Here is a 16,975-nt window from a genome sequence, read left to right as displayed (position 1 = left end):
GAGTTTTTCTACCAACAACAGAAGACTTCGCCATCATGTAGTTTTTCAGTTTTTATTAGCACTTAAGTATTAGTATTTATTAGTATCTTAACATTTCATTGAATTTACAACTAGCAAGTGGAAAGACAATCTATCAGTCCATCACATTCTAGTTTAGAAATATCTTTACCATACATGTAGTGTGCCTCATTATTTATACATTAAGTGGTGATGATGTAGTAAAAAGCTTTCTTTTACAATCCAACAGACCCCCATAGTACCACTTAACAGTTCATATAAATGTGACTAAATGCATTTAAAGAAATACTGAGTTAATGCTTTTGACATGTGGCTCATTAATGCATAATGGTTTCTCTTTAAGTGCAGAACATGCTTTTGCACGCAAAACACTATATACATTGCTGGTACCATGCTCTCTTCGTAAGTCATATCCATTTTGTGATCTTTGTCAAGGAAAAGGTAAAATAGAGATTTGAGATGAGGAGTTTTTCCCCCAAGCTGTCTACATGCAGGTCAGAGGGTGGATGGATGTTTTCAGTCCACGGAAGAAGCCTGAAGATAAAGACAACACGTATTAATGAATTTAATTATACTTATTCAATACTTTGTCAGCTTATCAATAAACACGAAGTTTGCAGTTTTTCAGTACACTTCACTAAAAATAATGAAGTCTAATATAACATCTCTGATATAAATCATAACTTCATAAAGGTTATAATATTCTGTTTGTGTTCAAACTGTTTAGAGAGGGGTTGATTCAACTTTGGTTATTTTTGAGGAAGTAGTTTACATTCAACTGAATTAAGGTATACTGACAGGTGTTTCTTTGAAGTCTACCCTCATTGATAAATGGCATGCACAAAATATTACACAAACATTTCAAAAACAAGAGCTGAACATCATAAAGCTACAATGTATTGTGTTAGACATTGGTTTTAGTACGGTGCATCTAAAGAAATGGCAACTTAATGTATGACAGCTTTTCAGTAAATGTGTTAGAATAAGGTCTGGGCATTCATTTTTATAGTTCAGATACTACAGATATAAGTTTTGGTACATTTCAAAATCGCAATTTCGAAACTCAAGTTAAAACAACTTTTCCCTAACATATGTGCACCAGTTTTCAGATCATCATTTTTAAGTTTTGAAACCTGAAAAACAAACTAAAAGTGCCAAATTTGAAACTCTGAAAATGTGCTGGGAGACAATGCAAAAAAGTAAAAAGAATTCAGAAGTTGTTAATAAGGAAACGCCAAATACAAATAATAGATTTGAATTTTGTTCATCACAAAAATCTTGCAAACCTCTTTTAATTAGAGTTCAAGCTTTAAAAACACCAAGTTTCAACCTTTCAAAGCTTTTCTCCCATAAGTTTCAAGATTTGGCATGATACACATCCCATAAAATGAGAGGATAGAGAGGTTAGAGGAATACTTGAACACTTGCTGAACGTTAGATAAGAAGATTGATACCACTCTCACATCTGTACAGTTAATATAAAGCTGAAGCAGCTTCTTAGCTTAGTTTAGCATCACCTGCATATCTCTTCTGCATAATCTGTACAAAAGTGTAAACTCTCAGCAAGGCACCAAATTTGCATTTCCCAAAATGTCAAACATTTCTTTAATACATTACATTAGAACCGGCAGTCTATACAGTCTAGAATTGGCAAAATGAGTATCTCAGTCATAATGTACCAAAGAATTAGTATAGTATATACGACTGTGAGCGTGTTTTCAATGCCAGCTTCTGTTCCTTGGACGTTTTATATACTCAGTGATACTGAATGGACATATCTTAATTAGGACCAAACAAGTACTGAGGTTTGATCCCCAGCCATAGTTATCAGTGTACCTGACATCTAACGATACAAAAAAATATATTACATTTCTTTAGTCTTTCTGAAGGAAACACAAATGACGAAAAAGAAGGTGACACTTAATTGAATGGTAGATACTTCACAGTGGAATACATTTTTACTTTGAGATCACAACATACCTGTGCTATTCTCCGACCTGCACTCCTGTGCAGTTATCTTTACTTTCGGAAGCTATCGCTAAATATTCAGCATTTCTAAAGGGGAAAAGAAAAAAACAACCCTTAGCGGTTATCAAGACGTTAAACATTTTACTTTAGCACAGTGAAATAGGTGAAAAAAAATACAACAACAAAGCATCACAGCTATGGTTGTATAACAAGTTCTTTGTTCCTTTTGTGACTTACAGGAGGGAGGTTTTGGTTTTGACTAGGGAGGAGGATGACAGGATGGGATGGACAAGACGGAAACATGACAAGTAGACACAGGGAGCATGAAATGTTAGACAAAATACACAAGTGAAAACACAAACATGATGAACACGTTGATAATCTTAAAAATAAGGAAGGTCAGAGGACAGGTATGGAGGAGAGAAATATGAACCAAGGAGAGGACGTAAAAAATTGTAGGTGTGACTTCAGCAATAGAACATGAATAAAGTCTGGCAGTATTCATGGGTAAGTACACACTTTTCAAAGCATAATTTACACACCAAATGTCTTAGTTTGGGAGTACAAGCCCAGTCTCAACAGAAAAAGTCAGCTGTGCAAAATATTTGCTTCTAGAAGATGAACTACTGCTGGAGAAATGCTAGTGCTAGTCGGTCACAATAGCTCACTAATCATATTTCAATTATCTTTCTTTATTCCCCTTAACATTTGGTTCTCCATACTGTATTTCATTCACTAAAGAGTTATTAAAGAGGTGACAAAAATGCTGCAAGCTTGTTAATTCACTCGCTAAGAGGACAAAAGGTTCACAGATTTATTAAAGTGACATATTTGTACCATCAACAACTGTCTCATTACTGTCCACTAACTATTCCTCTTTTGTAGAACAGGCAGACAGAGGAAGGTTTAAAGAAAAGGGGAGCTATTAAGCTAATAAGCTGGGGTCGCTTCCTTCAGTTTGGAAACCCTGTTTACACAAAGATCACCACTGTCAAGACAGCTTTCTATTGGTCAGTAGTGCAAATTTGCAAGTCCACAATATTAAACACTACACAAAAAAATGGTACAGATGTACTTTGCCTCCACGAGTAAATCAACAGATCACACTGATTCTATTGGAATTAATTGATTTTGCCACAAACTTTTGCTGTTTTAAATGCTTGTGTGACCGGGCCTTACCCAATATGTGTGTTGTTTCAAGCTTTACACGCAGTAGAGCTAGACCTCTATATTGATATCGGCATATATGCGGGCCAATCGGTATCAAAAAAGTTGTCTTTGAGGGAACTTAGAAACAGTGCTTCCAATATATTGTCTGTCCACCAGAGAGCACTGACAGATTTTTTCAATAATAAACTGACCTGCGTAAAAAGTTTTGCTAATTGGTGGATATATTGTTACTGGATATTTAAGACTCTATCTATCTATCTATATATATATATATATATCTTTGGTCTCTACAACACGCATACATTTATATGGTATATGGGTTTTAATGTTAGATGAAAACCTTGTATCACCGAAGTGTCTGCTTTTCAAGAGAAACACAGCATGTTTTAGTATAACCAGTAATTTTAGGCTCAAGATATTGAAAGTTTTGCATTAGTCAAAGAAAGAATCTTCTCATCTAAAAAAAAAAAAGGAGATACAAGGTTTTCACACGAGGAGCATATGTGCATACAGATAAGGAAAATACTCACGCTGCTTCTCGTAATGCTTCTTCCCCGGCTGCTGCTATTTTCCTGTAGCAGTATATCATCTCTATGAGGAGCCAGACCTGAAGGCCAATGATGGACACGTACATCATGACCTCGGACACGATGGACGCTGTTCCCCTGGTAGCTACACACAGGAAGCCAGGAAAATCAGGAAATCAGACAAACACAAAAGAGACAACCTGACATGCGAGCTGTAACTGCTTGAGTAATTTGTTATGTAAGATATCAGATAAATCCTCATCTACACATGATGGGGTTTCTTTCAGTGAGTAACAAAGATTCTGAATCGAGTATGTAGCTGCAACTCACATCTTTGACATTTTAAGAAAATTGTCTGTCAAAGATACAATCAGCTGTATTATATTCTTCCTGATTTCTTATTATGGAGGCGTCCCCTCTGGGATACTGTACGGGCTACCTGTGAATCATAGTCTCACGCTACATAACTCATTGTTTCAAGATAACTAATGGCTGTATTCTCACCATTACCTCCTGTACACATCTGCCACTAATTCTTTATACTAGAATATTGCAATTTGTGATGGAATGAAAATGATATTGCATGGCTACCTGAGGCCAAGAAAGACCTGCTTTTAGATGCTAGCTCAGTCCCACTCCTGCCCCAAAACCCTCACTCTATCCGCTCTGCTCGGTCACTTGGAGGGTTCACCATATTAAGGCCTGTTGAGTCAAAGCAGACAATAAAACCTGACAGCGAGTCTGCTGATTTGTCGTTCTCAAGCACTTCTCACTGGAAGTGCATGGTCTGGAAAAACGGACGAAACATGTACATTTATGTTCCGCTTGGTGCTTCTAAAACATCTTGGTAACTTCCCATATATTTCCCTTTTATGGTAAGTTTGGAAATGTAATGTAACTTTGACAGTAACATCTTTAACTTTTCCAGGGCATGTTCCTAAAATCCTGCTAGTTGTGATGCAAGTTGCGCTAATATCACAGACCAAATAGTTATAGAGCACTGCAGTTGACTTTGTCGTACCTTTAGCCACCACAGTGAGGTGGACCACCTTGTCAATACGAGTCTCGTACTCATAGTTAGCATAGATGAGGATGCGGTTGAAGAAGCAGCGGTAGGTGCCCGAGTCATTGAAGGTGACGTTGAGCAGGTATATGGACGCGTCCTGGATGTCGTTGCTCCTCTTACTTCCGTTCCAATCCACACGGTCCATAAAGTTGTCGTGTTCAATGGTGGGGCCGTCCTCATTGTAGCTGTAGATCTGGTGCCACGGAGAAATCAAGATTAAACAAAATGCTTTTGTGACTGTGTACTTATGCACATTTATATTTTCACGGTGCCAAATTGTGGTGACAGATTGGTCTATCTTATATTTATGCTGATAATTATATAGACTAGTGCAGTGTCCATTCACAGGGGCTGATGTGATGCCTCCCTGTGCTTTTTAGAAAGTACAGTTAAGTGCTTGTTCAAAATGTGTGTCTTACACAGTTGCATTGGTTACACCTGCAGAATTAATAACAAAGCATTAATAACATTGAAACAACACAACAATGGCGGAGATACTGCTAGATATACAGCGCTTCCTTAGTAGTCGTTACACTCTTACAACTCATTTATATCAAACCTGCGTGATGACAATAATAAAAATAGCATAATTATAAATAAAATAAATAGCATTAATTTCATTGTGAATACTGATAACGTGAGCAGCCTAAATTTGTGATGACTGAATGACCACCAAGGGTTTAGGATATTGACAAAGTAACTGTTATACTTACTTAATACTTTTTAAACACTTGCAGTTATCAGAGGATTGGATGAGTGAGCCTATGGCATGCATACGCACACGCATACAGACACACCTGCTGCTGCAAGCCAGGATTTTGCTGACACACACATTCTACTCAAGGTTTGGATACATGCAGATAGACTCAGTAACTGCATGTTACACAATTCTAATGAACAGGATGCCACGACAAATTATTGAATAGAGACAAGTTTTGATGATTTGATGATTCTGATTATATATTAACTAAAAAAGAAGCACTTGAAGAATTTTTTTTTTTAATTCACTAAAACAGGCAGAAGTCACCGTTTCCCTGTAATTACTTGCCTGTACGCACCTAGCGGCAACCTCTGGCTCTTAAGACAGAAGCCAATGCGGAAATAACTTAAACCTGCATTCTTTCTAACAGCCAGCACGGCGCGACTCCAAAAACAAGTCTGGTTCCATTAGCAATAATGGTAAAATTACCCTACTTCTGTCCTGATTTATTACCTCAGTAAACACGTTCCTACTGAGTTTATGGTCTCTATCGTTAGTTTCAAGTCTTCTAAAATACAGCATGATGATCATTTAGTAAATTATGGTCCCATTTAGAGGAAACTAGAGGATAAAGCAGTGTATGCTTTTCTCCTATGATTCATGGTAAAAAAAAAAAATGCACTTGACCAACTTGAAACTGACAGAGCCTCACTGACTAAAAAGGCTCTCTACAGTCTGCTCGCAACCGGGGGACTACTAAGTCCTGAGCTATGACCTACATTCCTACTTAGGTTGTTGACCAAAACACGATTACATGACCTGTTCTGACACTACATCTTGGGGGGAAACCAGATACCTGGTGCCTTGTTGTCCTGTTGCTTATTGTTTTGCTGGATCCTGGTGGTGTCACCTCTTTCATTGGATGTGGCAAATCTGCAAGGTCCACATTTACCAGCAGATACGCTGTGTGCAGGCAAGTGGTTTAATGCTTTTTGGTGTCTAAATATTTTGGCATATGATTATGTTTCCCATTCATTAATGAGGCTATGGCAGCCCGCCACAGTCTAATTTGTTCCACCAAAGTTTTAAAATGAATCGCTGCTGTAAGATCACACACTTCTGACTCATCTGACTCGAGAAAGCCACTTTTCTTTTGAAATTACCAATCGGTTCCCTTTGTTCGTACCAAAGAGCAGTTAAAAAGAACCCAATTGTTCATGAACCCAACATTTTTTGCAACATAAAGAAGGATTAAGAAAAAAAAAACACCTGAAATTCATCAGCACTGTACACTGTGCGCTATCATATACTATAATTGAGGGTGTACAGTATTTGTGTGTGAGTGAGAGAGACGAAGAAGAAGGAAGAGAGCTTGGGTGTGCACTATATGCATGTAATATAAATAGCTTGTGTCTTGAGGAATGTAGTCTAGAACAAGTGTGATTTTAAGGATGCTTGCATGGCTCCTTTGAAAGCACGAAACCTTCCTGTACTCGACTGCTTGCTGTGTCAGTTACATTTTGTGCAGGCATCAGACAAAACATTCTTCAGCAGCGGTGATTTTCACTCACATGAACAAAGTCGGCCTCTCCTTTGGCCCTGAAGTACCATTCGACAGTGGCAGTAGCCTCCACCTCACTCCTCCTCTTGCAGGAGATGCAGCCCAGTTTGAAGCCCTTGCCCGCCACTGCCTCCGTGTCAGAGTCCACCTCTGCACAGGCCCCACGACACTGGTATACGGCTAACAAAAAAGAGAGATATACAGTCATTACTCTAGGGTAACATAATGTAGCAACAAATTATGAAGGCTACAAATAATCAGCTCAACTTACCTATCATGGTGTAGAGAAGACAAAAGAACAGTAGGTGTAATTTTCCCTTCATGTCGGAGGATTTAGAGTAGCGGTTTTATTTAATGAGGAGCCTGAAGAAGTACAAACACTGATGCTCCAAGTATGGAGCCCTAGAAGAAGACACTCATAAACTGAGTCCCTCCAAGTTTGTAGTAATTGAATGGATATTTGCAAAGCTTTTTGTTTATAGTTTTAAGAAGACTGGAGTATATCTGTGAATTTTAAAACGCTGTGCTAGTAAAGTAAAGGCTACTATCAAGTGTTTTTTAGAAAGCTAGCAGCTAAACATGCATTAAGTGCAAAAATGTATCTGTCTGAAGTCCTTCCTTATACACCTAAATGTGTCTATAATGTCCTAACAGTCCTACGTAACCACTAGTGTCTCAGTTCTTTGGCTCAAGCCAGCAACAGTTTTGTGTTGATGACAAAATTTATTGCCACAAATTATTCCTGCTTTTGAGACAGCCCCTCAAGTATGTCTATTCAAACAGTGCATTCATGTGGTGTGCTTTCTGCTTTCAATTATCAAGTAGGATATCAAGCAATCCAGATATCTATCTGGTGACTCACAGTATTTCCCAGATTAACACCCTGAGATTTGATTGTCTTTATCCCTGAGGTCCTAATGTGAGCTGCACAGAGCAATCATTGGACCTGCTCTGCTCTCTTGTGTTGGCAAATTACAGACAGATATTATAATAAATGTGTTTATATAATGTGCAACATGCAAGCTACAGACTGAACGTTAACAATACACTTACATTCCAGTGCATATGTAATTAATTTGCATGCTCTATTATAGTAATTAAATGGCTACCTCTTGTGTGCTATGCGCTACCAATATTAAATGCAGACCAATCTAATGGTCTAAAGATAATTATCCATAATCGGATCACTGAAATCAGAGCCTACTGTCCTGAATTTAAAGGCCTCCTCTCCTCGAGCTGAGTCGTCTCTTCAGAGAAAAACAAACATGCTGTCCTCTCCTGCGGTGACAGCTGAATGTGGAAAGACTTTTAATTTCACCTATCTAACGTTAATGACACCTAGTAGAAGAGATGCTCCCGTGGTGCTGGCATTGCAGAAAAAACACGGCTACATTAAAGCCAGACCAAAAAATACCCTAAACACGTAACAAATACGTCCGGTACCAATTGACGATGTTTTTTTCCTACGCCACAGCGGTACCACTGTCGCTCACATCAGAAGATGCTGCAGATGCACTGCGGTAAAACGGCGGTGCGTGCGTGACTGAGCGGATGGTGTATGTGACGACTGTTACCGCTGTTTTTAAACTGATGCTACCTTAGCTTTGTCTGGAAACTACTGCGGGGGTATCCAGCCTACGTTTACAATAAATGTCTTAAAAAAAAAAAAAAATGGGCCTGCGGTATAATTTAACTGGTGTCCAAAGGGGCGGGGCGATCCAGTGATGGCGTCTCCCTGTCACCAGAAGTTGGTCATATAACGTTGGATTCGTCAATAATATCTTAATACTGCTCGGACAGTTGTGGATCCAGCTTTTATAATACAAATTAAGTATTATTGCAGCTAATGGCATGCCACTGTGATGGCATTTTATAGTAATTCAAACAAACTTTTAACACCCACTCACGTTGTGTGTGAGGATGTTGATGCTGTTGTGTCAACCAGCAGCTAGCATCAGGAACGCCTCCGGGCGAACTGCTGTTAGCATTTACTAGCTTGCTTATTTGACACAAACAAGCGATGGTACTGCGCATCTGGAATACACGAATAATTATGTTGTGCGGCAAATAGCCAGCGACGTTCCCTATAAAAGTAAAAAGCTCGACATATCAAAGGTAAAGTAATTAAGCTAACGTTAGCTGACTAGCTAGCTAGAACTAAGTTACTGGTTAGCTACATGCTAACGAAGGAATTGGCATACATTAACGAATGTAGAATCAAAAAACACAGGCAATATATTTTTTGGTTACATAACCAGACTTCATGTTAATAATACTGTTTCTAACGACAGCCCTTTATGTGATGTGTCTTGTTAACTACAGGAGTGTTTCGTACATTGGAAAGCTAACATTAGCTAGCTGATCATCAGGTGGAAGCTCCCTTACTTCATGTCACAAATCAATACAGTTTGAGATTCACACAACAGGTTATCATTTAATATCTTTATTAACTGCCTGCCTACTAATTTTTTTTTACCGTATTCTGATGCTAGAGCTGAAAATGTAATGTTAAGCCGATCAGATCAATCGTTTATATGGAGTGTAAAGTCAGAAAAATGTAAGCAATTATAAATTAAGACATTAGGTACAAGGTTGTTTATGTCATTATACAGCACAAGGTTGTATAACGAAACGAATACATATATACACATAAACACTCCAAACATTCTGCAGTGCATTATTTGACTTTGTGTGTCTGGGGTGAATATGTTTGAGAACCAAAAATATAATGGAAGATTTTATAAGTTGATAAAGGTAATTGTTAATGCCAAACATTCCCTTGTTCAAACATCTCTGCTGTGAGGATTTGCAGCTTTTGTTTATTTGGTTTAATGGTGAACTAAAGTATCTCACAAAAGTGAGTACACCCCTCACATTTTTGTAAATATTCGATTATATCGTTTCATGTGACAAAACTGAAGAAATGACACTTTGCTAGTGTTACAGCTTGTATAACAGTGTAAATTTGCTGTCCCCTCAAAATAACGCATCACACAGCCATTAATGTCTAAACCACTGGCAACAAAAGTGAGTACACCCTTAAGTGAAAATGTCCAAATTGGGTACAATTAGCCATTTTCCCTCCCCGGTGTCAAGTGACTCCTTTGTGTTACAAGGTCTCAGGAGTGAATGGGGAGTAGGTGTGTTAAATTTGGTGTTATCTCTCTCACACTCCCTCATACTGGTCACTGGAAGTTCAACATGGCACCTCATGACAAAGAACTCTCTCAGGATCTGAAAAAAAGAATTGTTGCTCTACACAAAGATGGCCTAGGCTATAAGAAGATTGCCAAGACCCTGAAACTGAGCTGCAGCACGGTGGCCAAGACCATACAGCGGTTCAACAAGACAGGTTCCACTCAGAACAGGCCTCGCCATGGTCGACCAAAGAAGGTGAGTGCACGTGCTCAGCGTCATATCCAGAGGTTGTCTTTGGGAAATAGACGTATGAGTGCTGCTAGCATTGCTGCAGAGGTTGAAGGGGTGGGGGGGGTCAGCCCGTCAGCGCTCAGACCATATGCCGCACACCGCATTAAATTGGTCTGCATGGCTGTCGTCCCAGAAGGAAGCCTCTCCTAAAGATGATGCACAAGAAAGCCTGCAAACAGTTTGCTGGAGACAAGCAGACTGAGGACATGAATTACTGGAACCATGTCCTGTGGTCTGATGAGACCAAGATAAACTTATTTGGTTCAGATGGCGTGAAGAGTATGTGTCAGCAACCAGGTGAGGAGTACAAAGACAAGTGTTTCTTACCTACAGTCAAGCAAGGTAGCGGGAGTGTCATGGTCTGGGGCTGCATGAGTGCTGCCTGCACTGGGGAGCTGTAGCAGAGTGTCATTTCTTACGTGTTGTCACATGAAAAGATAACCAAATATTTACACAAATGTGAGGGGTGTACTCACTTTAGTGAGATACTGTAAATATTTTTGGTATTTCATAATAATGACCTTTGGTTCTGACACTTATTTAGACTGAAAAGGTAAGCTATTAAGAAACCAACTAATTGGCCCCTTTTTTACATATAAAACTTAATACCATTGTATCCTTGATTATTAATGTAGGACTATGCTAACTGTTGTTTATTATCAATAAATAACTAATTTGCATACATTTTAATCTGTAGCTTGGTCTTTGTTAAAAAAACTGAAAATGCACATAAGTTTAATGACACAATTTACTATCATACAAAGACAAACTAAAGCAGGAGTTTTTGTTTTTTTTAAACCAGATAAGTAACTATCTATACCTATTTTTTTTTTTTTTTAAATATCTACCTTTTTTCATTTAGTCTATAGCAACATCACCTTTACTGTCTGTACCTCTGTGTGTATATTATGTAGGCTGCCTCCCTCCCCTCTCTCTCCTTCCTTCCCTCTTTTTCTCTCTCATTCACTCACTCACTCACTCACACCCCCCCCCATCCGGTCGAGGCAGATGGCCGCCCATCCTGAGCCATGGTTCTGCCTCTGTTGCCTAGTGCTTGCTCTTGGTGGGAATTGTTGGGCTTCTGTAAATAACATCACAGAGTACGGTCTAGACCTGCTCTTTTATAAAAAGTGCTGTGAGATAACTGTTGTTGTGATTTGGCGCTATATAAATAAAATTGAATTGAAGTAACCTCAAACTAATACGAAATAGGCCTGTGTTATGTGCATCAAGAGAAAGCATTCAAAATATGTACTAAATGCTGACAATACAAGAAAAATAACCAAAAAGTATATTAAAAAAAATCTATATATAATTTACCACTTTTGCACTTCATGTTTTAATCTTCTTTTAGTTTTGTGTGGCTATGGATCCAACCTGCAGTGCTTCTTCTGCTTCAGCGGGTTTGACTGTCCAGGTGTGTTTCCCCGGCGCCCGTGCTGCTGTTTTGGACAACCTGAACCGCCAACGGGAAGAGGGCAGGCTGTGTGACCTCTCCATCCAGGTGCAAGGTCAAGTGTTCAGGGCCCACCGCTGTGTGCTCGCTGCTTCCTCGCCTTACTTTCATGACCAGGTAAGCCAGAGTACATCAGTGTGCAATATACTGTGTGTACGGATTCATTTATAATAGGGTATTGCTGTTTTGTGGCTTCTTGACATACATTTCTGTCCAGATGCCCAAATCTCTGTATGTCTTTGTTCCTTTCTCTCAGGTGTTACTGAAGAATGTTACAACTGTCTCTCTACCCTCGGTTATGGACCCAGTGGCGTTTGAGAGTGTCTTGAGTTCTGCCTACACAGGCCAGCTGAGCATTGTGCATGATGACATTGTTAACTATGTCACTGTAGCCAGTTTCCTCCAGATGTGGCACATCGTGGATAAATGTACTGAGATCCTGAAGAGGCCCCGGCCCTCAGCAGAAGTCACCCCTGGAGAGGCTGCTGCAGCTCACTCTGGCACTGCATCTCGCCAGCAGTCTCCAAGCAGCACAGACTGCTTATTTCTGGAAAGGGAGGGAAGACGGAAGGAGAGAAAGCCCGATGCCTTGCCTCCCTTAGCTACATGGAGACGCCCGCAGCAGTTTCCTAGATGGGGACGCTCACGGCCCTCATCAACCCAGCACTTAGCGGATTCTCAACTGGACGCCCTCCCTGGCTATGCAGAGAGTGATTACGCCAGTGGTGAGGAGGCATGGGTATCAAGCCATGCCAAAACTAGCCACTTTGCTCATGATGTACCTCTCCACAATACCCGACTCCACGGGGGGTTCACTAGTGGTGAGGCATTAAAGCAGAAAGTCAGGTTTCAACAGCGGGGAGCACCGCCGAGCGCTGATAGACTGCTTGATAAGAATAAAGAGAGCGCGGACAGTGATGAGACACAAGAGAAGAGGAAGCACGAGAAACGAGAAATTGAGGCAGATGAGGGAGTTGGAGAGGAGGCAGTGGAGATGAAGGAAGGCTTTGCACAAATGGGACACTTTGGTAAGATACATAAGCCTAATTTTTCTCTGACTAACAAAATGGAATAAAAAATTTAACTTAATCACACCCTACTGTATGTAGTCTGGTTAAGCTAACTAAGTTGAATTATGCTTTTTTCTCTTTAATGATTAGTTATTTTCAAAATTGGTGCCCTATGACCTGAGAAAACTAAGGAAAAAGCCATTGTACATATCCCTATCGCTCTTAAGTGAAATCCTACAACAACCAGAATGCCTTGCATGTAGTGTCTTAAAGGCATGCCTCAGCTGAAGGTGGTTTAAGGAAGGCATGATAGGAATTTGTTTCAAAGGCTAGTGATTGTTTTACCAGAAGCAAGTTGGCATTAAGTGCTATGTCAGTTTTCGATACTCACGGGCACATTTAGGTCAGTAACACCAAAAAAAGTACTGAAATTGGAACTAGCCTTATAGTTTGGCTCTTCTATACTGGGTTCAGTATTCATTCTCCTTGTTCTGTGCATAGTCTAAGTTAATATGCTGTGGCTATCTGCATTTGATTTTGTTTTGCATCATTCCAACAGGCTTCCACCCAATTGAGAATGCAGGTGCCGGACAAGCCACGGGGAAGGCGAGTGTGGAGGAGGTGAAGGAAAAAGTGCAGAGGAATTTGGTAGGGAGTGATCCCTCCTCAGGCCTGCCAAGTGTTCATGCTTACCAAACAGGTGAAGGCGTTCCGGGCACTTCTTGTCCAGTTTCACCACGGCCGCAATGGCAGACCGGTCCCTGGTCTCAACAAGAGCAGAGGCCACAGGAAGGAGAAGGTGGCAGCTACAGTAAAGATGAGGATGAAGACGAGGAGGAGGAGGATGTGGACTTTGAATTTTTCAAAGAAGGGGCCTTTAGCAGAGACACGTATGACGAGATTGAAGATGGCACAGGACAGGTTTCCCAGAGGCCTTTAGTGCCTGTGTCTCCTGACTTCACTATGGCAGGCTCGGAGATGAACTGGCCTTCCACCAGTGCTGGACAGGGTGGCTCTTTGACACCCACCTCAAATCGCAATATGTCTCCGTCCTCTGCTGCATTTCCGCCACCCTCTTCGCCCCCAACCCCATCTTCATCATCCTCAGTGTCACTCGCTGGCGCCCCCTACACAGGCAAAGTCCACTTCTGCCACTGCGGCAAAGCCTACACCCTGAAGAGTATGCGTGACCGGCATGTGAAGATGCAGCACCTCAATCTACGGCCCTTCGGCTGTCCTGTTTGCACAAAGTCCTTCAAGATGAAGCACCATCTAACCAAGCACCTTAAGACTCACGGAGGGCTGCGTCCCTATGAGTGTGGCCTGTGTGGGAAGAAAGTCATCTGGCGAGATAGCTTCCTCAGGCATCAGGCCCGATGTGAGAGACTTGCCTCCAGCTCTTCAGTTAACAGCAACAACGCGAGCACAGCACCAGCAGATGTGGATGACAGCTACAGTTATAGTTTTGAAGATGGGGAGGCTTTTCTTGCAACAGCAGGACAAGTGAAAGTTGAGCAGGTGGATTTTCACGGGGAGATGGAGGACGGGATGGGGGGCCTGTTGGGCGGTGTGTCTGGGATTGTGGATGAGCTGAGAAGTCAGTCACAAAATTTGGACACCGGTAATCATGTTTTTAAAGAGGAGGCGAGCGAGAGCTTTAGTGTAAATTGAACATTGATGTGAACCATAGGTTTACAGCACTTGAACTGTATGCATGTAAATACATGCAAGAAGTAAGATGAATTACACGATGGCTTTAAAGGTCTACGGACACCAATCATTGAAGGCTTCTTTGAGCAGCTGCTTTTCTTTGATCTTTTTAAATGTACATTCTTTTCATGTCATCAGTGGGGTGGGGGGGAAATAAAGGAACAATCATGCTTCATTCAAGTGATCCTTTTAACTTGTGCAGTGCCATGTAGGCTCAGTTCTTGTTTAGTGATGCTGTAAACTGTATATCTGTAACAAGCTGTGTTGTGAATGTAACTCTGGTGGCCGTATTAAAGTTGATTTTGCACATAAATTATTTGCCATTGATCTACATAAGAAAATAAAGGTTAAAACAGTTTCCTGTGCCATAGTGATGTCTTTTCACACTATGTAAAGGAAAGAAATTTGGGGGGGGTGTATATATAGTAATAAAACAGTTTTGTTTTTCTGATTGTTTTAGGATTTATTCTAGAAGATGGTAAGCTGCCTCCCCTTTTCTCTCTCTTAGCCTCTACCTGTCATCTCTTGCACTTCTCTGTACTGGACCATCGGCCATCTCTCTCTCTCGGCTGTCAGTGCCTCAACCAGTTGTTGATTAGGAGATTCAGCCTCTCCCCTTCTCTATTCAATTCAAATTAGCTTTATTGGCATGAATGTGTAATAACAATATTGCCAAAGCATCATACATACTACATAATGAAGGCTGGCCAGTATGGTCCAATCCAACAGGCAAGCTACTGTAGGTCAAATTGTTAAAGTTGACGCTCTGATAGACAGAACACACAGTGCATACACAATGGAGTCTACCTCTCTGTAGTTTGCATGTTTTCATGGCCCTCTTCCTCTATCTGTGTGTGTGTGTGTGTGTTTTTTCTCCTCTGTGTGAATGCGGTTGTCCTGTGTGTTTTTCCAGGACTATATGGTGGAGAGGTGTTGTGGCTCAGATCCTACCTAGTGGGCGAGCTGCTCACTTGTCCTCCTAGATCCATCCTCTTATGTTTGACAGTCTACATCTTGTCATCATTCAACTGTGTATACTATTAATCTGTTCTTTACACTGGGCACAGAACAGATTGAGGCTTTAAACAAGGATTTTAATCTACTGTCTAAGGACAGAAAATTGACTTAACACGAATTTTACAACATTGTGGGTCAATCTAGAACAGTTTGGTTAACACCAGAATGATGTGGCTCTTTTTAGAAGGGTTCCTTTGCAGCACAATACTGGAGCACCAGAGGTCTCTCTTGCTCAACACTGCAGCATCCCTTCTCTGTCATTAACTTGTGCAAAATGTCTTAAAGCATCTATCGTTGATTGTAAAAGACCCAGAGTCCCTGTAAAATGGCGAGCTAATACATTTTGTCTTATCATTTAATGTATTCAAGTGCATTCAGCCTTTACACATCTACGTTTTAATGGCAAACATGAGGTTGTGACAGAGGTGTAATAAGGAACAAAGGTATTAGGCACTGTATATGTAACTGGTGAAATTAAGACACAGCACTGCATTTATACTTGTATTTTATATCAGAGAATTATTTTAGATTTTAATTAATTTGGGGGGGATATTTACTCATGCCAGAAATCTGTACGACCAGAAGCAGGGTAAAGATGAACCATATTGAATTGCTAAGGGTATATTAAGCTCTTTTTGCGGATGCTATATTTTAAGGTTGTGTGGTGCAGATTTTACGCCACTGTGCCAATTATAGCAGAAACATTGTATGCAGGAGAGAAAGGGCTCTTTGCTAATTGTGGTTTTAGGGGCAGTTGTCCTTGAAAAGTTCTATCGCAGCATTAATTCTAATGATGAGCAACATTATTTTTCTTGCTTATGAGTATCATCCTTATAAAGTGTTTAATTGGATGTATCTTGTCTTCTTCAGTCCTTTGATATTGGGATTATGGTCTGAGATAGATGATTGGCCGCCTGAGGATATTTCAAGAGTGTGTGGGAGTTTTTTCACTGGTGAATCATGGGTTGAGTTAGAGGCCAATGTAGTAGGTCTACATACTTTATTTCTGCCCTCTTCAGTTATTCAGTAAACCGTGAAGCTGGTTGAGACATGATGTTGCAGTGTCCACTATTGTCATGCTGGCGGTTAGCTTAGTTTAGCATAAAAACAGGGAGCAGGAGCACATAACCTCCCTGTCAAACAACACATTTTTGGTTTTACACTTGATACTGAACAGTCCAACTAATTAATTGGTGAGCTGTAGACATGCTGATGAGAAGATTTTTTGTTTAGACTGTGAGGCTAGCTGTTTCCCTGTTTCTTGTCTTTATGCTAAGCTAAGCTGACCTTCTGGCTCCAACTACATCAATCAGCCATAACATTACTGAAAGGTGAAGTGAATA

General features: G+C 40.4%; 2 protein-coding genes across 4 annotated transcripts; one reads left to right on the top strand and one right to left on the bottom strand.

Annotated features, from left to right (window-relative positions):
- Window positions 1-38: 38 nt before the first annotated feature.
- On the bottom strand, window positions 39-8,673 carry scn1bb (sodium channel, voltage-gated, type I, beta b). The gene is made up of 6 exons (XM_038725669.1): window positions 7,282-8,673; window positions 7,021-7,190; window positions 4,705-4,942; window positions 3,687-3,828; window positions 1,999-2,073; window positions 39-552 (listed from the first exon to the last, which is right to left on the bottom strand). Exons 1-5 carry the CDS (start codon window positions 7,331-7,333, stop codon window positions 2,004-2,006), a joined length of 672 nt encoding a protein of 223 aa, XP_038581597.1. The 5' UTR covers window positions 7,334-8,673; the 3' UTR covers window positions 39-552; window positions 1,999-2,003.
- Window positions 8,674-8,724: 51 nt separating this feature from the next.
- Window positions 8,725-14,973, top strand: zbtb22a (zinc finger and BTB domain containing 22a). 3 transcript variants are annotated; one of them, XM_038725668.1, is made up of 4 exons: window positions 8,725-9,125; window positions 11,840-12,012; window positions 12,152-12,923; window positions 13,465-14,973. In XM_038725668.1, the coding sequence occupies exons 3-4, from the start codon at window positions 12,194-12,196 to the stop codon at window positions 14,574-14,576; spliced, it is 1,842 nt and encodes a 613-aa protein (XP_038581596.1). In that variant the 5' UTR covers window positions 8,725-9,125; window positions 11,840-12,012; window positions 12,152-12,193; the 3' UTR covers window positions 14,577-14,973. The 3 variants fall into 3 exon arrangements, with proteins under 3 accessions (XP_038581596.1, XP_038581594.1, XP_038581595.1); XM_038725666.1 differs by having other exon boundaries at window positions 11,794-12,012; XM_038725667.1 differs by lacking the exon at window positions 8,725-9,125 and adding an exon at window positions 10,350-10,403 and having other exon boundaries at window positions 11,794-12,012.
- Window positions 14,974-16,975: the final 2,002 nt, after the last annotated feature.

Source organism: Micropterus salmoides, unplaced genomic scaffold (genome assembly GCF_014851395.1).
Source record: "Micropterus salmoides isolate LMB-PRFRI ecotype aquatic unplaced genomic scaffold, ASM1485139v1 Ms_hic_scaffold_17, whole genome shotgun sequence".
Taxonomy (NCBI): Eukaryota; Metazoa; Chordata; class Actinopteri; order Centrarchiformes; family Centrarchidae; genus Micropterus; species Micropterus salmoides.
This window is presented reverse-complemented; position numbering and strand designations above follow the sequence as displayed.

Excerpts from the sequence above, each read along its gene's own strand:
- scn1bb (XM_038725669.1), bottom strand. The coding sequence starts at position 7,333 with ATGAAGGGAAAATTACACCTACTGTTCTTTTGTCTTCTCTACACCATG. Across the intron at positions 7,191-7,281 it reads TCTTCTCTACACCATGATAG|CCGTATACCAGTGTCGTGGG; the intron begins GTAAGTTGAGCT and ends CTTTTTTGTTAG. Across the intron at positions 2,074-3,686 it reads GAAGCATTACGAGAAGCAGC|AAATGCTGAATATTTAGCGA; the intron begins GTGAGTATTTTC and ends TTTCCCCTTTAG.
- zbtb22a (XM_038725666.1), top strand. The coding sequence starts at position 11,806 with ATGGATCCAACCTGCAGTGCTTCTTCTGCTTCAGCGGGTTTGACTGTC. Across the intron at positions 12,013-12,151 it reads CGCCTTACTTTCATGACCAG|GTGTTACTGAAGAATGTTAC; the intron begins GTAAGCCAGAGT and ends CCTTTCTCTCAG. Across the intron at positions 12,924-13,464 it reads TGCACAAATGGGACACTTTG|GCTTCCACCCAATTGAGAAT; the intron begins GTAAGATACATA and ends TCATTCCAACAG.